The 25,137-nt window shown below is 42.0% G+C and overlaps 1 protein-coding gene across 3 annotated transcripts in view; it reads left to right on the top strand.

The window, feature by feature from the left end:
- LOC127204698 (uncharacterized) overlaps window positions 1–23,944 on the top strand; it is a 91,513-nt gene extending 67,569 nt beyond the window's left edge. The window contains exon 4 of one of the 3 annotated variants that reach the window (XM_051163937.1): window positions 23,430–23,944. In XM_051163937.1, coding sequence (XP_051019894.1) covers window positions 23,430–23,701 — 272 coding nt within the window. In that variant the 3' untranslated portion in view covers window positions 23,702–23,944. The remainder of the gene's footprint in view (window positions 1–23,429) is intronic. The other 2 variants (XM_051163935.1, XM_051163936.1) reach the window with 2 other exon arrangements.
- Window positions 23,945–25,137: the final 1,193 nt, after the last annotated feature.

Here is a 25,137-nt window from a genome sequence, read left to right as displayed (position 1 = left end):
GCTGTCTTATGGCAAATGTTTCAGCTAACCAAAGTTTTGATACTTTTTTTTATTTTATTTTATTTTTTTACTGTGCGCTGCCAAGTAAACCTAGAATCTTTATTGTGCCATTTTCAATAAACTCTGCCTGATGCAGTTTTATGTTCCTCCCGCCATCATCTCACACCCTTACAAAAGAAATCTATCCTCACACATATTCCCAAGACTTCTGCTTGAGTGGATTAACAAATTTATTAAGCTCATTAGTGGTATAACACACCATCTTGTGGACTACACGTTCTACCTCCCCTCTAGGCATCTTCTTTGCCTTCTGTCTGGTTTTAGGTCTAGAGGCAGCTATTCCTAGGCATGGGCGACATAAATATTGTCCTACCTGGCATCTCCTTCGCAGAAAGTCACTGCCACTTTGACAGACAATGAAGGATTGTCAGGCAAAGGTGGAGAGGGAGACATTGCAGAGGATGTGAGTGAGGATCGTGGAGGCATCCTCTGTCTGTGAAGGATGGAGACTACTTCCTCCTGTGAGATAAGCTTTCAGGATAGGACAGTTCTAAGTCCTCAGCTTCGGTGTCCTCCCCCACACATCACCATCTCAAGTTACGGGATCCTATTTCCTTACCAACCAGTGCTTTCACTTTAACCACCAGTGCTCTTTGTGGCTTAGACTTGAATTTTTGCCAATCTTACCAGCTTGAGTTTGGTTTTGCACAACTTGAGCTCTATGAATGCTGGCGAGAAGATTCTCTTCCAGGTTATACTTGGAAACCTTTAGACTTTATGTGACTCTGGAGCTGGTTAGTATTTTCACTGAGTTTATACTTTTCATTTGCCATTTGATCTGGAGCTTCTCGAGACAACCAGCTAACATGTCATTTTCCTTATTTTACACAAATTGTCAAAAGTTTTATAGTCAATAAGTTCCTTGTTCCCCACGATAAGCTCTTCAAACATTTCAATCCATTGGCTTCCGGTGGTCTCCATGCTACCAGAGGTGTCTTCAATAATTGTGGGTGTCATGGCATTGCCTGTTCCAGGATTAGGGTGGGTCTTCCCTCCTAGACCCCCTCCAATAAAGAAAATCCATAATGGGCATAACCAGCTGTTTGGGTTTTAGCTGATTCCAGAAGTAGTGAAGTTGACAACCCAAATTATCCATCATCCACACCCCACAAATATCCATCTAGTCTTGACATAGTTTTCCAGATGAACTTTACTCCTACCATTCATTATTTTTTTCTAGGTACATGTTTTTTTTATAAGTTCAATTTTTTTCTAATTCCTAAAACAGTCTGAGACAAGAAGGCATTTTTCATTCTAATTGAATTGGCCTAGAATGTAAAATTCTGCCTACAAATCAATGTCAAAAGTGATTTACATCCCCTCTGAGCACCAAGTGAGCAACAAACAATTAGCCATATCTATATCTGGATAACTGGACCCCCACATGGCTACATTCAGAGGCTCACATGCCATCACACACTCATGATCTGGTGGCTCAGCCTGCGCCCTCAGAGTTGGCTATCTTCTTGACCTCCTTGTTATGGCCCTCTAGCAAACCCAAGCTTGCACCCATTCTGGAGTAACATGAAAAGATGATTTTTCTCTTCAAAACCATTATCATAATAGTACTAGAAATTGGTTTCACTAGCCTTTCTTAAGTCCAACTACAGTACACTTGAAACTTACTCTAGCCAGAAGAATGCAGTCAAGCGATTGGCCAGGCTTTAGATCGCATGATTAATCTGTGATTAATTTTGGTAGGGTAATGTGTTACCATATGGACTGAGAGTTGCAGAAAAGGTCCAGGAAGCCAAGGTCCTGTCACTATTTGAAGGAGAATGGATGCTGAGCAGGCAGAAATAACAGGTGTTCACCATACGGCCTTTTAATGTAAATGCAAGACCGTAAATACAAAGCCTACTTTCTCCTCTTTGTATATGTTCTCCCACAATCCTCAAAAGACTATAATAATGATGGATAGTGCTGATGTATATACATATGTAATAGGGAACTGAAAGATACCTGTTTTGCATGTCATATAACTAAATTACTAGGTTTTCTAGTGAACAAGTGGATATCTTATGGGTTTTGTGCTTTTATTCTATTCTGTGCATGCATTGTAATCTTGAATTGTGTTGTGTTCAATTATTAATTTCTGTTTTTATCTTATCTAGTAGATCATGAATTCCGGGAAAATAGCAAAAAGCTTTGCTCCTGACAAGTGGTCAGTGAGTAGTTAGGCAAAAATGGGAATATCTGTAGTGAGAATTTTGGAATTTTGATTTTTTTTTTTTAAAGAAACATAGAAATATTCTAAGATTGTTTTCATTTTAATCCCAGGTGTGGGGATGTGGGCCTGTTCTGAAGCTGCTGACGATGATTTTCCTCATGCTGTAGCAGAGGCATGGTTTTACCAGCTGCAGATAGTTCCTGCAATTGTGTGACATTTGGAATTCTGAGAATTTTTCAGAGGGTGTATAAAATGCTAGAGGCCCATAGGTGGGGTTGGTGGTTGTTGGCCATTCAGAAGGGATTGGTTGTGGTTTGTTAGCAGTCGTGCTAAAACAAGAGACAACAACAACAAGAAATTAGATATCCTGACTGATGGCGAAGATCAAACTTGCCCCCAAGGAACTCAACACAGCAGGAAGTAGTCTTACAACAATGTTGCTTCATTTCTGACCCTTGACTCTATTGGGGGATCTCTTTCCTTTCTTCTCTATTCTTTTTTTCTCTTTTATCTAATGTTAGGGAGTTGAAAGGGTGGAAGAAAAGGGGCGGAGAAAGGTGGAAGAAAGAAGAACCCATAGAGTGGCAAACGCTGGTTACAAATATCAGTAAACAAGACTGTTTAACAGTTATACACCTAGTGTTTGGGGATTGCAGCTGTGGTGGTTTGAATAGGAATGGCCCTCATAGGAATGCATGGTCACTAGGGAGTGGCACTACTTGAGAAGGATCATGAGGTGTGGCCTTGTTAGAGGAAGTGTGTCACTGTCCTTGAGCTTTGGGTTTTCAAATGCCCAAGCCAGGCCCAGTGTCACTTTCTCTTCCTGTTGCCTGAGGATCCAGATGTAAAACTCTTAGTTCTTTCTCCAGCACCATGTTTGCCTACATGCCATGATGCTTCCCAAAGTGACGATGATGTACTCAGCCTCTGAAACTGTAAGCAAGCCCCAATTAAATGCGTTTCTTTATAAGAATTGCCATGGTCATGGTCATGGCGCCTCTATGCAGTAATAGAAAACTAAGACAGCAACCATTTATAATTTACTGTCAACCACCAAGGCACAGATTGTGTGTGTATGTGTGTGTGTGTGTGTGTGTGTGTGTGTGTGTGTGTGTGTTTTGGTTTGTTCAGTTGTTTTTTTGTTTTAAGACAGAATATTGGAACACAAACTGGCCTCAAATTTATGAAATTCCTGCCTATGTCTCTTGATGGCTGAGCTTATGGCCATGTGCCATCTTCTCACCTAGCTAGGCCTCTCTCTGTGAGTTATAGATATTCTTTCAAAATAAAAGCATCTAATGTTTGGGTCTGGGCAAACTCTGTAAAAGGAAAAAAAAAATGAGTTTGAGTGCAACTTATAGCTCAATATTAATTTCTCCCCAAATCTATTCTCACTCTCAGGCTGTAGTCTCAGGCTAGATGAAATCAAACATAATAACACTGCTTTCACTTCAGCTAGTATCTAATAAGTACCTTCACTGCGACACTTTCTCCTTAGTTGACAAAAGCAGGCTTGCAGTGGCCAGTGGCTAGTTGAAAAGCACACCCAGAGCATTTTACATTATCTTTTCTCTAGAGAGGAAATCCTTTCCCTCTGTTGTTGAGTCTAGGCTAGCCTTGTCATATACTTTTGCCAGTAGAATATCATAAGTTGTGGGAAATTCTACACATGCTAGAGCTGAGGGTTCAGACTTTTAGCAGCTTTCTCTTCCATTTCTTGAAACATGACTACCACCAGGAAGTGGTTGGTGGTGGTCTAGTCTAACTAAACTAGACTAACAAGTGACAGAAATCCATACAAAAAAAGGCTATGCTGGCTAGTTTTAGGTCAACCTGACAGAGGCTGGAATTGTCAGAGTGGGGAAAAATGTCAATTGGGAAAATGCCTCCATAACATCAGGCTGTAGGCAAGCCTGTGGGACATTGTCTTAATTACTGATTGATGGCGGAGCTGGGGGCAGGCAGCACATTGTGGATGGTACCACCCCTCGGCTGGTGATCCTGAGTGCTATAGAGTAGATTGAGCAAGCCCCAGAGGCAAGCCAGTAAGCAGCACTCCTCCATGGCTGCATCAGCTCCTGCCTCTGGATTCCCACCTGGTTTGAGTTCTTGCCTTGGCTTCCCCCACTGGACCCCGACTCAGGATATATAAGCCAAAATAAAACAAAAGCAAACAAACCAACAAACCTGTTTTGCCTTCAAATTGCTTTTGGTCATGGTGATTCATCGCAGCAGTAGTAACCCTAACTAAGATAGAGGCTCAGCTAACAGGGAGAACAAAGTCATCACCCTCCACCCCAACCCCCAACCTGTGAGTGCAGACTTCTCAGTCTCTCTAGTACCTGTCAAACCATTACAGGATATGAATTATTGCATTATTGATCTCAGATGGGGCTGGCCAAAGTACCACCTACAGAAGACTGGTGTAAACTTGTGGCCTGGGAACTGTGACAAATGATTAGCTATTCTTTTAGGTCACTGAGTTTTATAGTGGCTTGTTATTAAGCAGTTAATATGATATACATGAGAATTACCCTTTAGAAGTCTGTGAAATTAGTAGGCATCAAGACAGAAAGATATGACTACAACTGATAGAGCATTAAAAGAAAGTCATCACATGGGAAACGGGTGATGCCAAGAAGATGTGAAAAAGTAGAAAAGACAGAACCACTGTCAGAAGTAATGAAGATTATGAGAAGACGTAAAGCCAGGGTGAATATTCAGGAAGTAACTACAAAGAAACGTAAGGATGTAGAGATGAAGGGATATGCTCACGTAGCAGCAAAGACTCAGAAGAATTTACTAGGAGATGTAACCAATTAAGTTTCCTGTGCCTCACAATAAAGCTTGGGGCCATGTAGGGGCTCTTGGCAGTGGTTAAGGATGAAGAATTCTAAAAGCCGGAAGATGAAAATGTTCATTTTCTCAAGCAGCGAGTTAACTGATGATTTGGTTGAAAATTGCACACATTGGTATTTTGCTTTCAAAAATGGATTAAAGCAAATGCTGACATATCAGGAGAATTGAAAATTCAAGTGAATTTTCAAGATAAGGCATGAGACTTCAAAAGAAATATCTAGTTTGGAGGTGATTGCATTTATCTCTTAGACTTCTTGACTCTCGGCTTTGGTGGGCTTTAGTGGAAAAAATTAGTATGCACTCACTGACTTGAAGGATCCCCAAAAAGCACAAGCTTCAAAGCTTATGTCTCTTCTGCTTTATCACTTGCCCATTAGGAATCTCGACAGTAGAGCTCAACTCAGCATTGCTTTGGTATCAGGCAATGAGTTATAAAACCCATCTGAGTCAGGAGGAAAAAGAATTTGGGACTGCCCAAACACTGCTAAAAAACCAGCAAAGGCTTTTTTTTTTTTTAGCTGTTGCAGTATTTTTAAGTCATGTGAGTGGTGTGTGTGTGTGTGTGTGTGTGTGTCCCACTCAACATATATAGGGAAGCAATTATGAAGTACAAATACATTAATACAGAAGAATCCAATTTATCCAGAGGTAATTCATATGAGTGGCAAGCGTTGCTTTCAAAATATGAGCATAATTAAAGGTTTCAAGACAATATCCTTAATAAAGTATAAGGCTTTTATAACCTGCAAGATCAGCAGCAGCCATTAAAACTGGGTATTTTTATTCTCACAACCAAAGAAAATATGGAGCACTAGACTAGCGAATTTATTTAGACTTAGTTTAAGTCCTGTCGTGAAGACACACTAAGAGATTTTGGGAAATAAAGCGGGAAACTCCACCTGCCCCTCCCCACCCCCATGTCCCGGCCCACTAACCTACCTTCATTGATTATTTGAGGGTTTGTGGCTTCTTGGTACTTGAGTCCATATACTAAAATGTAAGTGCAGTCATCTCATAGATGTAATGCTAGTAGATTACTTTGACCTCATCTAAATAAGAATAACCAAGAGTCAGATGCATGTTACTTATCAGAATTACTGAAAAGTTTGTCTTCAGTATATTCACGTTCAGTTATTTATTTTAAAATAGTGTTGCCTACTGTGAGCTTTAGATTCCCTATTTGTGATGTCCAATTTCATTGCTGGTATGCAGGGTAGCTCTCTATTTTGTGTTCACTGCCGAACAAGGAAAATCATAGCGCAATAGATAAGAAGGAAAAAACATATCTCTTTTTTAAAGCTGCTGAGTAGGCGCTATGAGATCCCTGGAGTCTCAAATGCTTCTTGAGATGTCAAATATTTTACATTTGTCTTATAGGTTGCTTTCCTGTGCGATTTAATGTTATTTGTGGCAGTCTACATTCTTTTTAAATGATGTCTCAGGTACAAACTGTTACCACAATTCGCTTCATTCTGCCCCTTTCCAGCCTGTTTCTCATTGCTTCGCCCCTGCTTGCCTTTTGATTCTATTATTTTAGCTGTTTCCTAGTGGCGTTTGTTTTAACCAGCAGGAGTGGGAAGGGCCGTGAGACTCCAGGTGTGTGTCTCTCAGGTGTGAATCTGGCATGAAGGGCACCGGTGATTAGCTGTGTTGATGAGATCTTCTGGACCACACGCAACACAATAAAACAGTTCACCTATCTTCTCTCTCCGACCTGATCTAACTGAAGCAATTCATTAACTGTCACTGTTTTTTATGGGTTGTTGAATCAGCCGTTCCAATTTCAGTGGCAGTTGTACAACCTGGCACAGTTTTAGATGCTTTTCATGGAGGGAAAACTGATCGCTGGCTGAGATAAAGGCTGGGTCTGCTCACAGAAGCTGTTTGGTTTGGCTAGACGTTTCTATTGTCCATTATTCATTCTGAAGAGTCTGCCAATCACCATCTACTCGTTAAGCCTCGGGAAGGCTTTATTTTGCTTCCTTCTTATCTCCCGAAAGAGGGCTGCAGATTCTTTGGAGAATACAGATGAAAGAGCATTAACTGATTAGTGCTTAAATCAGTTAAATTGACAGAGCTGTTTTGCAAGAATTTTGTATGGCTTGCAGATGATCTATGTTAGTTTTCCGGAGACAAGGAGAACATTTCTTGCTTGTACCCAAGTGTCACTGAATCTGGTACCTTGCGTGTGCATGAAAGTGTCCTCTCAGAGATGCGTATCTGCCAGTTCTAGACCACATTTTCATGCAAAGATTAGCACGATGGTTTCTTTCTTAGTATTTATAGGTCCGTCTTTGATGGATATGACTTCAGACTTTGATAAACGTTTGCCCTTGTTTGCAAGATCACATCCCAGAGGCTCTGTTAAAGGTCTTTGAGTTTCACTCTCTGCATAGTGTAGTTCAGAGGCCTGAAGAGGATTTGCTAGGTCATGGTAGGAGGCAGGGACAGGGCAAAAATAGGAACCAGACTTGGCTCCTAATATAGATGTCTTTCTCCTAGCACACTGCTGTATTCCTTCTCCCCACATCTTTTGCTGTGTGAACAAAACTCAAGAACTAAGGACTTTAAAATTGCTTGGCATGCGCGTGCGTGCGTGCGTGCGTGCGTGTGTGTTAGGGATTTCTATGTAGAGATTTCTAGCAATATTGCCCGAGACTCTTAAAGAGTCAATACAGTCCTAAGTGTCACCTATTTGGTTGCTTTGATAGCAAAATAAGAAACATTCAAAATATTTGTAATTTTCTAGCACATTACACTTTTTTTTAAAAAAATCGTTTTTATTTTGCTTATATTTTCCTTTATATTGTGGTCTGGGCTGACATAAAAACATCACAGATTGGGCAGTTTATGGACCATTGAATTTTATTCTCTACTTCTCTGGAAGCTTGGGAAGTCCAAAGCCAAAGATGTCAGCCTCTGTATGCTACAGTAGAGACAGCTGCACATTCATGCTCCATGCTGTTCTCCTCATAATAGCTAAGAAATACAGTCAGCCTAGACGGCTCTCATCTAATGTATGAATGATGAGAATGTGATGTATATATGTATATGCAATTAATATCAATATATATTGATATATAACCAATATATTGATACACATTTCAGCACTTAAGGAAAATGCAATTTTAGGAAGATGGGAGAATTCTCAAATATTATAGTGAGTGAGAGAGCTAGGTCCAGAAAGACACATGCTTATATATCCTATCTTGTATGCAAATTCAAGTTGTTATATTTCCATGTTTAAGATGTACTAAGTATTCACAGAAGCCAGGAAACTAGAAAGGACCATGGTGGGTTGAATGAGAAAGAGGTCATAAGGGGAAAATGGTAAACCACATGTGATGTAAAAGTGGGTGGAGGTGGGAGAATAATAATAGAGAGGCTTAAACCATAGCAGGAGAAAGGTGAGGCTTGTTGCATGGAGATTGAACCAAAACCAAGGACGTGTAGAAAAGCTATGTTGAAACATACGAATTTATAAGCTCTTTTTTTGGGGGGTGGAGTTTTCAAGACAGGGTTTCTCTGTGTAGCCTTAGATTTCCTGGAACTAACTCTGTAGACCAGGCTGGCCTTGAACTCTTGAGTACTGAGATTAAAGGTATGCACTACCACTGCCTGGTGCGCGCGCACACATATATATGTGTTCTTAGTTTGGATTACTGGTGCTACAATAAAGCACCATGACCAAAGCCACTTGAGGAGAAAAGAATTTATTTGGTTTGCACTTCCGTCACTGTCTCACTTTAGTGGAAACCAGGACAGGAACTCAAACAGGACAAGAACCTGGAGGTAGAAACAGATGCAGAGTCCATGGAGGGCTGCTGCTTATTGCCTTGTTCTTCATGGCTTGCTCTGCCTGCTTTCTTATAGAACCCAGGACCGCCAGCCCAGGAATGGCCCCATTCTCAATGGGCTTGGCCCCCCCTCACAGCCCTAATCTTGTAGAGACATTTTCTCAGTTGAAGTTCCTCCCTTTCAGCTAACTCTAGCTTCTGTTGAGTTGACATGGAACTATGCGTCACAGTCGGGGACTGACTAGATTCGTCAGTGGGCAAAGGTTCTTGCCGTCCATTCTAATAACATCAGCTCACTTTTAAGAATTCACACGGTAGAAGACAACCATCTTCTTCTACAAGTTGTCCCTGTAAAGTTCATGTGTGTTCTGTAGCATGTACACGTATGTACACATACATACACACAATAGAAAGAAAAACAGAAAGGAAGGAAGGAAGGAAGAAAGGAAGGAAGGAAGGAAGGAAGGAAGGAAGGAAGGAAGGAAGGAAGAAAAGAGTTCGAAGAGAAGTGCTCCGAATCGTTTGGCTAATACTTCTCTCAGAAGCCATATGCTTAAAAAAAAAAAAAAAAAAAAATAAATCTCAACACCAAGTGTGAGATGTCTCTCTATGAGATATTGACCAGGAAGACCCCAAAGGATCCCCAAACATTAAAGACTGTTGGCACAGCTCTTGGTTGCTAGCTAGACTAGATAGTATGACCCACTTGCTTATAGACACCGCACACTTTGGATAAATCAAGCTGAAACTGTGTTGGGAGTCTCCTTTCTGCTGCCTCATTTTCATAATGCCAAAAGGTGCTATATATGCAGCGTAGGTAGAAAAGCTATCAATGGCCTTACCCAGCTGTGTGAACCTGATTAACTAAAATGGGCTACCAGGTAAGATGTTCAAATTAGTGTACTAATGGCACAGCCTGCTTGGACATGTGGCCCACCCCACAAGAGGGAATTCATGCCTGGTAATGTAAACCCAACCAAAAACCCATGGCTAAGAAGTTCTTTGGCTCTATCTGAGGAATTTACTACTGACCAACCAACTTGTTACAACACCAAACTTCCTTCTGAATACTTATGTTTATGCCCATTGATAAGTGCCAGTCTCAGCCTTAGTCAGATAAGCTTCTCTTTGCAATTAGTGGCAGTGGGGAAAAAAGGCATGCATGTTCAAGGTACTGAGAGTGACAGTTGAGTGCTCAGCCACAAATAGGACATTTATATCACTCTCTAAGGCTCAGGGATCATCTCAGAGGAGTAGAGAGACTGTAAGATTTGAAAGATGGCGTAGATAATGTAAAATGCTGTCTTGTAATGGGCTTGCACAGACAATCATGGGCTGTGAAGGGACTTGTGGGCCCCTATCTGTTTCTTCTGAAATAGTGTCTCCTGCTGGGTTCCAGGGCAGAATCCATTGGACAGTTCTAAACCCATGATCACACAGATAGCCCAGCTTGGATAATCATGAACGTGAAAATGCTTGTAGGTTTACTTTCATTAAGAGAACATGTGGGGTTTTTTTTAATGTTAAGGAAGTTTTATCCTCACAGTCCATTACTCTGGTTTATTTCCAAGAAACACATGTGTCCTTCATTTTTAATCCAAAATAACAGAAGGCTGTAAAGATGGCTAAGTGTTTAAGAGCACCTGCTGCTCTTGCAGAGGACCTGAGTTTGGCTCCCAGTGCCCACACAGTGGCTCAGAATTATCTGTCATTCCACTTCTAGGGGTCTGGTGCCTTCTTCTGGACTCTGCAGACCCTAGGCACACATGCAGTGCACTCACATACTTGCAGGCAAAACACTAATACACATTAGAAATAAAATCAGAGAACATATTTATCTTTATCAGTTATTCATTTTGTATGTTCAAAAAAATGATCAAATTTTATTACTGGAACTGATTCAAATGAGGAAGAGAAAGAACCCCTTCGTTTACAGGAAGGCAGAGGGAGAATGAGAGCTGTGGAAAAGGCTGAAGAAGGTGGAAGGGGAAAGGCCTATGAAATCATATTTTTCTATTTTTCTCTCATCTAAAAAATAAATTAAATTAAATTAACATTAACATTAAAAGGCTGGAGAGATGTCTCAGTGCTTAAGAGCACTGGCTACTCTTTCAGAGGTTCTGGGTTTGATTCCCAGCAACCAAAGGGCAGCTCACTACTATCTGTAACTCTGGTTGCCTGGGAGCTGACACCATTAATTTCATATAAGATCAGTGTTTCCTAACCTGAGTCAAGTAGGAAACCATAGTACAAAAAAATGCACACTAGCTGGACTTAGTGGCACAGGCCTCTATACTCAGGAGGCCAAGTAGGAGGGTTGCAAGTTCAAGGCTAGCCTACAGCTTAGTGAAACTCTCTCTCCCTCTCTCTAAATAAAATGGTTTAAAAAAAAAAAAAAAGGCTGAGGATATAGTTCAGGGGTATGGCAATTGCCCAGCAAGTATAAAACCTGTCATTTAATCCCCAGTGCCATGCTCATGCTCGCACGCATGCATACATGCACGCACCCAGGCACACACAGGTGCACACCTATGATCTTAGAGCTTTCGAGTTCCTCCAAGAGAAGTGGAAAGGAAAGAACGTGGAGACTCCCAGAAAGAGCACGACAAATGCCCTGAGGTAGCGTATGCTGAGCAAAATGATATCCACAGAGGACAGAACCGCGAAAGGTACCACTTCTCACAACGCCGGACAGCAAGCAATGGGAAGGATAGAAATGAACACAAGAATGTCCTCCAGAAGAAGGAGCAAAGGATACAGGAGGAGAGCACAGGTGACAGCGTAAAGAACGGCTCTGGGGCTGGATGGGACCTGCATCACTGAAATAGTAGTTTGGGGAGAGCAAACATACAAAAGAGAGGGAAAGAGATCAGCAAAATGTGTCGTAATTCCCTTTGCACAGAAAGGCATCCTTCTCGATGTATGCATCCTAATGTACATCAGGAAGGATGGCTCAGTGGGTAAAGATGCGCGCTGCAAAGCTTGATGAGCTAAGTTCATTATTATTTCATTATATCCTTATCTCAGCCATTCAGTTGCTTCTCTTTTAAATCTTTTTGACCTTCTACTTTTTCAGCTTAGATTTTTTTCATATTTGTGTATGTTCACAGAAAGTACACTTGTGTGGGCATGTACACAGTGGTGTGGAGACCACAGGTGTCTTCCCTTATGAATTGCCTGTCTTGTTTTCTAAGGCTTTCTCTCACTGGAACCTAGGCTCCCTGGTTAGGTTATGCTGGCCAGACAGCCCTGAGATTTCAAGTGCAAAGACTGTAGGACCTGTGCTAGGAACAGGAAACAAATACATACATACATACATATATGTGTGTGTGTGTGTGTGTGTGTGTGTGTGTGTGTGTGTGTGTAGGCATACATGCAGGCAGAATACTGAATAAGTAATACATAAAATTAAAAAGAAAGAAAGGAAAAGAAAAAAGAAAGAAAAGACAAGATATAAATTCCTTGCTGTCTAGGGAGGGCAACATCTCACTAATTACTCAGGCTGTTCTCTGACTCCTGAACCCTCCTGCCTCAGTTTCCAGGCAGCTGGGACTGTAACAGTATGCTATGCTGCCTAGCACACATCACCGTTAAGGGCAGGTGAGGGAGGGAGCGGGGAGTGACCACTAGAAAGCCAGAACTGGTGGCTGAATGGGAAAGTGTTACTGATGAGCAGGCAATCTGTTACAGAGTGTAGTCTAGGAGTCTGCTCCAGGCAGAAGACTGGAGGAGAAAACAGGGATCCCACAGTGGCTGCACTTCGTACTAGGACTGCAAAGCTCCTGGGCACAGTTGTTGGAAATGTCTGGAAGTTTTGGTTAGATGTACTCTGGACCAGTCAGAGGTCCTTTGCCATGTGACTGCACAGGCATAGCAATCGTAGGACATCAGCTCCTTACTCACACGTGGATGGTTGAGTCAAGACTGTGCCAGCTAGCCAAGTGTACTGTTAGCAAGCAGGCCATGAGGCCAAGACAGGAATTTCCTAGCCAGTATCAGGAGAAAGAGGCGATGCAGCTGTGTATGCTACAGGACTGAACCAAAAAGGGAGCAGCTCTCTGAAAACACTGTTAAATCTTTAGAAGAAACATGTGTCCGTATCAGAAAATTAATATAAAAGTGATTTAGTAAAGAATATGAAATTTGGAAGATTCTGTAACTAATGATAAAATTGTAGCAGCAATTTAAAAGAAATCTTCCCACAGAAAACTCTGGGCCCAGACAGCTCCAATGCTGTAATCTACCTAATGCCCAACAAACAAGTAATTGCACTTTTATATAGACACACACACACACACACACACACACACACACACACACACACACACCTTAGTTTAAAAACTTCATGGTGCCTTTAGTCCCGGCACTTGGAGGAAGAGGCAGATGGATCTCTGTTGGGATTGAGGTTAGCTTGATCTACATAGTAAGTTCCAAGACAACCAAAGCTCCAGAGTGAGACCCAGTCTCTGGGGGGGAAAAAAAAAAAGGAAAAAAATCAAGCTTCATAAGGATTCTGTGAGGGAGGAAAATCACAAACCATCTCTGCTTTTCAACTGAGATATAAAAATTATAAATAAATACCAGCAAATCATAAACAGTAGTGTATACCCAAGATGCCATGCATCTTTACTGCTGGAAATGTAGGTGGGTTAACATCATATATAATTAAGTAATATAATCCATAACATTAAGAAAGCAAATGAAAAAAAAAAAACCCCAACCTTTCAGGAATAAAGGATAATATCCTTTTATTTTTTCTTTTTGCTATAAAGCTGGAATAAGAATTTTTTTTTTCTATTTACATATTTTCCTCCCTGGCAGTTCCCATTAGGATTAGGCTTAGTTTCAGCCAAGAAGTAGGGCAGGTCCTCTGGGCATGCCAGCCAGGGCTTGTGCGGCATGCTTCTCTTCACAGGCGAGCAAGCCTGGATGAGCCATGTCCCTATTCAAACCCTCCCATCAACAGTAGTTAAAAGCAATGACACCAAGGCTTAGCTAATACCCAGTCTACAGTCTTTGTAAAAGAAAGAGAAATTGAATTAAAAGATATACATTCTAGCAACAAGACAAATTTTTCAAAATAAATAGAAATGTTGAATTTGTGTGTAGTGTGTGTGTGTGCGCGCGCACGTGCGTGTGTATGTGTAATCTCCCAAGCCGTTTCAGGGGTCTAAGCGACCAAGCCTTCGGTACCGTTCCAGCAAAGCTCAATTAACGCTTCTTTGTGCTTTAGGCTCCTCTTTTTTTTTTTTTTAAACACTCTTTCCCTAAAGTTTTCTCTGAATTCTTTAGCCCTGACTCAACCCTCCTGTTTACTTCCTTCATCTAGTTTAGACAAGCCAAGATAATAAGCTGCCAAGTATTATTTTAATTGTTTTGTAGAAGGTTAAGAGATGCTAGTCTCAGCTGCACTTTCATAACTAAATTATTAACCTCCGAAGGCACACGCTTCGCCTTTTGTATTACATTTGGTGCAGAAGAGAACAATAGAAGCTGTAGCTGGAGAATTACAAAGTGTTTATTGCAGCTGCCCCTTCAGTTGTCTCTGAAATCCCCCCATTAGCACCCCCCCCCCGGCCTGGGGAGAAGCACATCAAGGGCTGTTGAACTTGCTTGCGCACAGCAGGGCATTAAAAAATATCCACTAATGCTGACGATGACAACGGTGTAATGAGCACACTTGAGTAAGAAAAATGCACTTCCTCGCTTCCCTTTCTAGTCACCCATTAGCAGTTTGAGGGAGATGGAGGGGAAAGACTTGCAGCTCCTAATAATACAACTTCCACTCTATTTCCACGGTTATGTTGACACCTAAGACATTGCCCCTAGCAAGAATGCATAGGACAAAACAGGGTCAGAACAGGACACCAGTGAGTGACCATATAAACCTAGCCTAGAGCAAAGACAACTAAATTATCACCCGAGAGGTGAAACTGCTAACCGTCCCCTGAGCAAAGCAAGTGCTTTGAATTATAGTTATGTCTTTGTTTTCTGGAAGAGAATAAATAAACAATATTTATCTATCCCCCCCCCTGGCCCTGACATAGATGTTCAGACAATTGGCCTGTATTTGCCATCTAATTTGAGGCCAGGGAGGCCTGTGCTCTTTCTGGGAACCAGGATCCTGAATTTGGTACTAAGCGTTGATTGAGTTTAGTAAATGAGCAACGTCTGTGTTGATTCTGTAGTGAACTGAGCACCTTCCCGCTGCTACTGTTGACAGTGGTACTACTGAGACACAGTAAGCGTACTATGACAAGAAAGGAGAAAGCCTGACACCTAAAAGCCAATTTGTTCGTGTTCTCATGTAATTCTTCCGCTTGCGTTAGCTCTCGACTCAAAGGGGTAGCTGCTTCTAGGATTTGGCAAAGAGGATTTCCTTTCTTGCCACCGAAGGTAATAAATGAACCAATATTCTTTGAACCATCCACATAGTTGAAAGATAAACAACCACTACCAAAGTCAGCATCATGAGGTATTGTTAATAGAGGCATCAGGTCCCTAAGACCCTGTACTGTCTTCTTCCTGCATTGGGATGAGAGAAGCAAGCCTTCATATGAAAGATGGACAGGAAGGAACAGGAGGTGGAAAGCAGAGGGGTCTTGGCCACTGGTCCAATATGTCTATCATATCTACTCAGCTTCTAAGCTGCCACCATCACGGGGCCGGGCACGTTCCTCGCTGAGCTAGCCTCGGGTTCCAGTGAACTTCCTCTCCAGTAAGAGTTGCCGAAGGAGAATGTGGAAGAAAAGCCTATCCAACCCAGACCCAAAGACCAGTTCTTACTTACATTTGTTTATCTGGTGTATGAGTGGGCAGGGGAAGGGGAAAGTGTGGGAGTCAGAGGACTACCCGAAGGCGTCAGCTCTTTCTACCAGGTGGGATGCAAGGATTGAACTCACATCATCAGGCTAGGTGGCAAGTGCCCTTTACCTGCTGAGCTATCTCTCCAGCCTAAGGCTAGCATATTAAAATGCCAGAATCAGAGTAAAGCAACTATTGGCACTGACATAATGGGCTATTCCACTTTATATTAGTATTTACCATCATTGGAAACTTTGGGCCAGCGGTTTTGTTTCCTAGAAATTAGTGATCATAACACCTCCCTTGCGGGGCTGAACAAGTGCATGTCTCCCATCTCTCTGATCACTGTTGCTTAAAACAGACTCAAACAAATGTGACCACACAACTGCTAACATTTACAGATATTGTCTTAGGTTCTTCATGTGTTTTAATTTTATTTCTGGCAATCCTCATTTTAAAAACAAGGAGAATGACCCAAAGGTTAAATAACTTGGTTAAGTTCTCATTTGACCTTAAGCCATGTAACTTAAAAACCCTGAGTCTATATCTTTTTACCCCTTCCATCCTTCCTTCCTTCTTTCTTTCAGACAGGATATCTCTATGTAGCCCTAGCTGTCCTGGAACTCACTATGTCGACCAGGCTAGTCTTGAACTCAAAGAGGTCTACCTACCTCTGCCTCTGAGTGCTGGGATTAAAGTCATTGGCCACTACACGTGGCATAACTTTAATTCTTTAATCATGATTCCAAGCCCCTCCCCCTCAAAAATTGGGAAAAATAATTTCTATTCATAGACAGAATAATATAGGACAAAGTAAGATTTTATATATAAATATGTGTGTGTATATATATATATAATTTTTAAAATAGTGTGAGGATCCTTGTGCAGTGGGATTTGTGTGTAGTCAGGATGCTGTTACTGCCTTTAAGGTGAATTGTAGATCTTTCCAAAGCTTTGTTCACGGAGGTGTGCCGGGAAGGTGGCAGAATGCCTTTGGTGAATGAGCACAATAATTGCAGGCCTTGGAGCCCAACCTGGGTGGCATTTTGAAGATGAGATTAAAGTACTAGCCTATATCTGCCAAGTCCCAACAGTGCTAGCATCTCAGCACTTGGCATTCTTTCTGTTCCAGCTTTCTCCCAGAGCCGGGCTTTTCCAGTGATGCATTTAATAAACAAGCCAAACGGATGCTTGCTTTTTTTGCTTTTTGAGGGAATAGGGCCTCCAGAGATTGAACCCAGGGTTTAATTGCTAAGCTCATACTTCACCACTGAGCTACATATCCATGCTTGCACTTTTATGATTAACAAAATGTTTACACATTCGATTAACTTTAACACTCATTAGTCAATTTTACTGTTGTAAAGAATGCACAGAGCTCTAGTACCAGAGAATTGTTGAGTTGCCCTGGCAGGTAAGATGGCTTCCTTTGGTTTTGCATACACAGGGATGGCACTGGACCTCAATGCAGGGAAACCATACAGTCAGATTCCTGAACATTTGTGTTGTACCTCCCCCATTTGTAGAATGATTCACTACCCCCATTCTCCCACGTACTGTTAGGAGATGAGGCCTTTGGGGGTAAATAGAGTTAGGTGGAGAAATGAATATAGAGTGTAACTTTGGTTTGGTGTCCCCTGCCCTTGTCCTGTGCTGGCCATATAAGGACATGTCAGGAAGGTGAGCATCTATGAAACAGGAAGCCCTCATCAGAAGGCATCCATATTGGCACTAAGTCCAAAACTACCGGCCTCCAGAACAGTGAGAAAATAGAAATCTGCAGTTTAAGCTACCCAGGCTATGATGTTGTCTGTTCTGATAATGACCGTGACCACTGCTCCCACCAATATGGTAGCTATTACCTCACTGGGGAGTGTGACAAAAAGGAACAGCACAGCATGATGACCCAGATGGCTTCTATTGATCTCTTTCTCTCTACTCCTGTGGGAGACAACATCTGGGGTATCATGACAGGAGGAAGAGTAACTTATAATTTTATAATATATACATATTGTAAGAATAGGAAAATTCCCAAGCCCGAATGAAATTCTTCTAAATAGTTTTTCTACGAATGAACAAAAGAATGTGTCCCCGCTGCTTTAACAAACCAAGGACAATGTCTGTCAACTCATTCTAGATGTTGAATGGTAGGTCAGTCTTAGTACAAAAAACATGTTATTAAAAAAAAAAAAAGAAAGGGAGACAGTGCATAGTTCAGTGATAGTGCAAGGCCCTGGAGTGATCCTGGCACACAGAAGAAAAGAAAGGGGAAAGATTCAGAATCTTCAGATGCTATCACAATTGAGAGAACACAAAGAATTCTAATCGGTATTTACTTCATATTTACTCATTACATATCCTGGTTCTTGCCTTCTGGGCACCTGGTAATGCTGAATGACATGGATCTCATCAGCGTTGAGTGGGTCCATTTAACTCTATCTGGCCAGTGGCTTGTGAGTTATTTTATACAAGAATGCTCATTTGTCCTCGTATCATTCTCCTCCTGAGCTGACCTGATATGTAAACATAGAACACAAGCCACATCATATTAAAATCATACTTTTCCTTCTTTTATTGAAAATGGGCTTCCCCCCCCCCTCCTACAATATATCCTGATTTCAGTTTCTCCATGCTATGCTTCTCCAAGTTCCTCCCTACCTCCCCTCCCCTCCAGATCTACTCCCCTTCTGTCTTTCATTTAAAAAGAACAAGCTTCTAAGAGGTAAGGCCAAAGCATAACAAAATAAAACATAGTAAGATAAAAGAAGAACCAGCTCATTGAAGTTGGACAAGGCAAGCCAACAAACTGAAAAGAACTCGAGAGAATGCACATTCTTACATTCGCTCATTCTTACATTCAGGAGTCAGACAGACAAACACAAACAAAAACCCTCACTAAATTGGAAGTCATAATAATATACTCAGAGGACCAAGTGCAGACCCATGCAGGCCCTGTGCATGCTGCCTCGGTTTTGTGAGTTCACGTGAGCTTTGATCATGTTGACTTACATACAGGGCCTTGTTTTCCTGGTGTCCTCTATCCCCTCTGACTCTTATACTCTTTCTGCCAGAGGAGTTCTAAGATCCTGAGGCTCTGAGGCAGTTGATGGAGACATCCCATTCAATGCTATGTTCCAAGGTCTCTGTGTGTGGGTAATGTCTGGCTGTTGTTCTCTATGTGTTCCCATCTGCTGTAGGAGGAAGGTTCTCTGACGGTGGCTGAATAAGGCACTGGTCTATAAGTATAGAAGAATATCATTAGGTGTCATTCCTATTGTTACTTTTTTGTTGTTGTATATTTTCTTAGACAGGGTTTCTCAGTGTAGCCTTGGCTGTCTTGGACTTGCTTTGTAGACTAGGCTGGCGTCGAACTCACAGAGATCCACCTGCCTCTGCCTCCCTGAGTGCTGGGATTAGAGGTGTGTGCCACTGCACCTGGCTTTCTTGTCACTTTAAAAAAACTTTTTTTGACAAGTAGTATTTGGGTTTACCCTAGGTCCCTGAGCTATCTAGTCTTAGGTTCTTGGTCGCCTAAGTAGTGTTGGGCATACGGTCCATCTTATGGAGTGATTCTTAAATCCAATCAGAATTGGTTGACTACTTCCAGAAGCTTTGTGCCACCATTGCCCTAGCATAATTTGTGGGCAGGACAGCATTGTAGATCAAAGGGTTTGTGGCTGGGTTGTTTTTACATGTCTCTTTTGGTAACCTGCAGAGTGCTTTCTCATACCAAAGACACCAAACATAGTTCTAGGAATAAAGGCTTCTATACCAAAGACACTAGAACATAGTTCAGAGGAATAAAGGGTCGATGTAGACACCAGCTTGACCTTTCTGTGTTCAATGTGGGTGTTCTTTTCAACAACAGGGCTTGACTATAGGTTTGGGACGAGCAACAGACTGTCTTGGCAATAGCCTGATTTGTTTGGGGATTCCCATGTGACATCTTAGGCCAACATCTCAATTGAATATAATCCAGTCTAAAATCCTTCTCAATATATTTCCTTGACCTAACAGTTCTGATAAATGTTAAAATATTAAGAACTTGGATTGTTGTAGCCTAATGGTACATTTACCAAACTCTTTCTCATGAGAATCAATGTAGCTATTGTGACGGAAAAAGATTCATGTCAATACACAAATACAAATTGCAGAGAGAATAAAGGATTCTTCTCCTGACACTGTAGAAAGAATGACAATGAGATGTGAAAGAGTGAACTAATAAACCTCCTCCTTAATGCTGTTGTAGAAGAAGAAGGGAGTACTCCCAACACTCCAGCCATGTCTTAAACCCCATTTCAGCCTTTTGCCATAACTCAAGCCCTTTACAGTGGAGACTTTTATTTTGCATTGAATTAGTGCATTAATATCTCTTTCAGCTGTTTAGGGACAGGCGACAGAAAGGAAGGGAAGAAGAGAGAAAGAAGACCATGAGGAAAGGGGGAGAGAACCTTCAGTCTTTTTTGTTGTTGTTGTTGTTTTGTTTTCTTGATGCACGGGGACCAGCAGAAGTTAAAAAGGAGCTGAGTGGGGGCTGGCAAGGGGCTCAAGCCATCAGGGACCACCATGGATGCAAAGGCTGGAAAGACAGATATCATACTTTTTCCTTGGAAGTTTTTCAGTGGAATCATCCCAAATATATGGCTCATGTTTTGTCTTGAGAGAGGTAGTTCTTCTCCAAGAAAATCTAACAGACGATCTAATAATGAGGATAGATGAGAAGGGTGTAATGGGAGCAGTCTACTGTATTTTACATATATGTCCTCTTTTATGTTGTGTGGATGCACTATGACTGACTTGCCCCTCAGCAGGAAGTCGGAGTTGCTCAGCATCTCCTCAGCAGAAGTGATTATGGAAGAGTGATTAAGGCCTTTTGAACTTCTGATGAATCTGAAGCATGGCTAAGCAGTTGGACAGACCTGCTAGCAACCGTGCCGGGGCCTATCAGCATGGCAGAATTAATGCTTCCTTTGATTGGCTCATCCCAATACTATTACACTTTATTTTAAAATGAGGCTCTCAGTTGCCATAAGGAACAAATGTGTGTATAATTTATTTTGATATTTTTAAAGTGATACACATTTGCCCCAGGGCACTGCAGCCATGCATAATTCAGCAATCTGTTCACTAAATGTTTATTAAATGTTTGATATATCACAGTGTTAGGGATAATGGAGATTTAAGGAGAAAGCCCAACTCTGTGCACGTCTGTGTCACGTGTGAAGGCCATCTGACATTCACTCCCATAGAAGAGATCCACTTTTCAACTCTGAACTTGCTGAGTCTTCCTGTCACATGATGCTGGCTGGGCCATGGTAAAAACCTTAAGGTAATCAGGCAACTAACAAAGGATTAAAGAGAAAGGGAAGGAAAGAGGGACAGATGCTTTGAAACCTGTGTCGAAGCAAAGCCTGCCTTGTAAAATGACTGATAGGGATCCAGAGAGGTAGCTTGGTTAAGAGCACTTGTCGCTTGCAGAGTACCAGAGTCTGGTTCTGGGCACTCATGTTGAGTGGCTCACAACTGCCAGTAACTCCAGCTCCAGGGCATCTGCTGCCCTCTCCTGGCCTCTGAAGGTACCTGCAGGCATGTATACATGCAAATACATGCACATAAGTAAGATCTTTAAAAATTAATAAATGATAGACTGTTTACTAAAACAGATATTGCAGACTGGATATGTAGCTCAGTGCTGGATTCCTTACCTAGGACTTGGGAGGCTCTATGCTCAACCCCAGCGCCACCATCACCCAAAGGACAGGCAAGGTAAAACAGACCCTGAACAAACCCCAGCACCACCATCACCCAAAAGACAGGCAAAGTAAAACAGACCCTGAACAAACACAGTGGCAGGATTGTGCTTTTGATACAAAGTGGACAGTGCATTTAGTCACACAGCACGGCATGAAACTTGTGGAAGAAGAAGATTATATGTTCATGCCAGAACCCTCAGTACACAATTTGTAGTTTGCTGAACATTACTGTACTCAAGTCTCAGAATATCTCATTTATATGAAAGTCCTATATTAAAGATTGCAGAACTCCAGAGTCAGGGTTCAGCATGCTCCTCCTGAATCCCCAGCACCTCTACTGTGCCTGTGTCAACTTTGGTCACGTGTCTACCACCCAAAACTTTGAGCACTCTTCCTCTGTTTAAAACTGACTTACCTAACAAAGTCCTACTTCCCTATAACATTTTCCCAGCCTCCTTGGCAGCTAAGATAGACGCATGTAACTCAGGTTCCACTTACCACATGTACCTGAAAGAGACTTCTGTTCTGGAGTGAACAATATGAGGAAGCAGGCTTTTCTCCTAGCCTAACTTTTCTAACCAACGCAGCCGGGCATGGTGGCACATGCCTTTAATCCCAACATTTAGAAGGCAGAGGCAGGAAGATCTCTATGTGTTTGAGGCCATCAAGGTCTACAAAGTGAGTCCATGACAGTCAAGGCTACACAGAGAAACCCCATCTTGAAAAACAAACAAACAAATCTTGCAAATGCAACAACGGGAGCTGAGGATTTTAGCTCCTCCTCTAGATCAACTTTTCATTACACTTTTGCATTGTATTACAGTCATTAGTACAACTCGATTCTAATCTGTTGTAATGGGGTAATACTTAAGTCCGCTAACCAACACATCAAAAGATAAGGTAAATCAAACACAATAGAATAGCAGTTCTCAAGCTGTGGGTCATGACCCCTCTAAGGGTCAAACAAACTTTTCACAGGGGCTGCCAAGGACCATCAGAAAACACAGACATGTATATCATGATGCATAACAGTAGCAAAACTACAGTTGTAAAGTAAGAACGGAAATAATTTTATGGATGGGGCATCGCCATAATATGAGGTACGGTATTAAAGGCTCGCAATGTTAGGAAGGTTGAGAGCCACTGCAATGGAAGCTGAGTGCCTGTTCACATGAAGTAAACACACAGGGCATTTAGGGTAAGCAGACCACTCCCCATAAGAGATGATGATTCGGAGATCTAGGCATCTTTCATCTTGCAGCTCTACCATCTGCACTGCGTGGCTTCCACAGTGCTGATCCCACTTGAACCCTACCAGAAGGCAAAGGGCATGGAGAACCGCACCCCAAGGGGCTCATGAGGAGACCAGGAAGTGAGCCTTGCTAGTTTGTTCAGTCTAGTGTCCTGAACTCAGCTGCATGGCTGCGTCCAACATGGACACAGCCCAGCTTCCTCCAGGTGACATGATGCGAACATGTCTGTGCCTTCTGTCTTCTCTCTTGCTTCCTTCTTCTTCCTCAGGATCACCAGCAAGCATGAAGGCCAACACAATAACCAAGTGCAAATCACAGACAGATGTGGCTTTGGTCTGGATTTCTTTTCTTACTTGCTCTCCTGTGCGTCTCTCTCTCTCTCTCTCTCTCTCTCTCTCTCTCTCTCTCTCTCTCTCTCTCTCTCTCTCTCTCTCTCTCTCACACACACACACACACACACACACACACACACACACACTCCACTTTAGTGTTGGGGAGGGTGTGCATATTCATTGCATAACTATTTCCGAATTCTTCATTTAAAATTGCTTTCATCTTCATACTTCCCGTGTGTCGATCTGAAAGGGAAAGCGCTTAGCAGGCAGCCTGGGAGCCACATGTGTTTTGAGATGCTGGCACTGGGAAAACTCAGAGGTTTCAAATCATTGCTTATTGACCACCCACAGGCTAATGAAAGAAATGTCTTTTTATTTTTCCCTCCATCTCTTGTCAGCAGCCAGGGAGAGCTGGGAGTACGATTCTGGTGCCAGGGACCTCCAGAGCCCCGACTTGCAGAGCCAGCTGCCCCTCCAGAAGCTGCTGGAGTGTGGCGGAAGCTGTTGGCCTCAGCAGGCTGTGTTCCACAAGCTTCTCACACAGTCCCTGCATCTTGGCACCTCTCCAGGCGGAAGCTATCTAGAACTGGCCAGTACGGTGAGTACCTCTCTGTTCGCAGAACACACCTTCTGGCCTGTCTGTATTCCAATGCCACTATTTAATTTTTGAGCTCCAAGGCTATACTGAGTATTGTCTTTTCTTGTTGAGCTAATAATTTGCCATTTCCACTGCTGCTGGTATTGTTGGGCGTGCTCCAAAGTTGCTAGCATTTAAGGGCTTAGGAACTTCATTCTCATGGTAATAATAGAGCAGACTTTGAAAAGGTGTTTTGACCAACTCAGTCTATAACTTGTACAGTCTGATTTACTTAAGTCCATGGCAGTTCTTCTAGAACACTCCTGTGGTACCAGTCATTGCAAATCAAACTTATTTCTGTTCCTGAATTTGAGCTTTACTCCTTTCGGGGGGCGGGAGGGGGAGAGGGAGAGGGAAAGAGAGGAAGAGAGAGAGAGAGACAGAGACAGAGACAGAGACAGAGAGAGAGTTTGATTATTGTTCTGGTTTAGACTTTTAAAATTATTAGAAACCACAGGAAATTAGTTGAACATTTTTTTTATTGCTGCTGATGATTGAGCCACAGCTTCATATAAAGGTGACTGGGACTGTCTTGGGTATTGGCTTCCTTCAGTCAGAATTGGGGGTTCGGATTGGGGTGTGTGGTTGATCCTGCCTCGTTTTCAGTGATTTGTAGTTTACAAATTAGGATTGCTTTCTGAGCTCTGTGGGGGTTCCCGCTGGAGCTCTCTCCCTCCCAGCCTCCCCCCTCCCTCCTTCTTTCCCCTTAACTCTGAAGCCAGCCTGGTGGCACACGCCTGTAATTCCAGCATCCAGGGAGTCAGAGGCAGGTGGATCTCTGTGAGTTCGGTGCCAACCTGGTCTACAAAGTGAGTCCAGGACAACCAAGGCTATACAGTGAAACCCTGTCTTGAAAAATTAAAAAGAAAAAAAAAACACAAAGGAAGGAAGGAAGGAAGAAAGATAACTCTGAATGGTAGAATGGCATGCCTATAATGATTCTGAGTTTGTTTTTGATAGAAACTGCAGCTTTATAAGCACATGTTATGGTATATATTCTATTCATATGTTTTGGGGGGGGGAAGATGCTTGAAAAACAACAATCATAAGTCTCTAGCAACACTTAAAATGCAAAAAATTACTCAAACCCCAATGACATTCTATAGGATTCTTGACCAGCACTTATCAAAACTGCTAATGTTATTAAAACCAATGGAAATCTGGGAAGAGACACTGTCTCTCTTCAACCATGCTCAAAAGGTGCAAGTTAAATGTAATGCCATTCCTTTGGTGAGATCCAGGATAAGAAAAATCTAAGGGGACCTGGGGAAATATGGGCTCTAGCTGATACACAGTGTTGCTTCATGAACCATGAACCATAATGAGGATCATATAATAGCATAACATGTTAGTAAATGAGAGAAATTGTTTATGAAACTATCCTGTCTTTGCAACTTTACTGTAAGTCTAAAAATGTTACGTAATTTAAAATGTTTTTAAATTTTAAAATATTATGAGCACATATACAT

Source organism: Acomys russatus, chromosome 20 (assembly GCF_903995435.1).
Source record: "Acomys russatus chromosome 20, mAcoRus1.1, whole genome shotgun sequence".
Lineage (NCBI taxonomy): Eukaryota > Metazoa > Chordata > Mammalia > Rodentia > Muridae > Acomys > Acomys russatus.
This window is presented reverse-complemented; position numbering and strand designations above follow the sequence as displayed.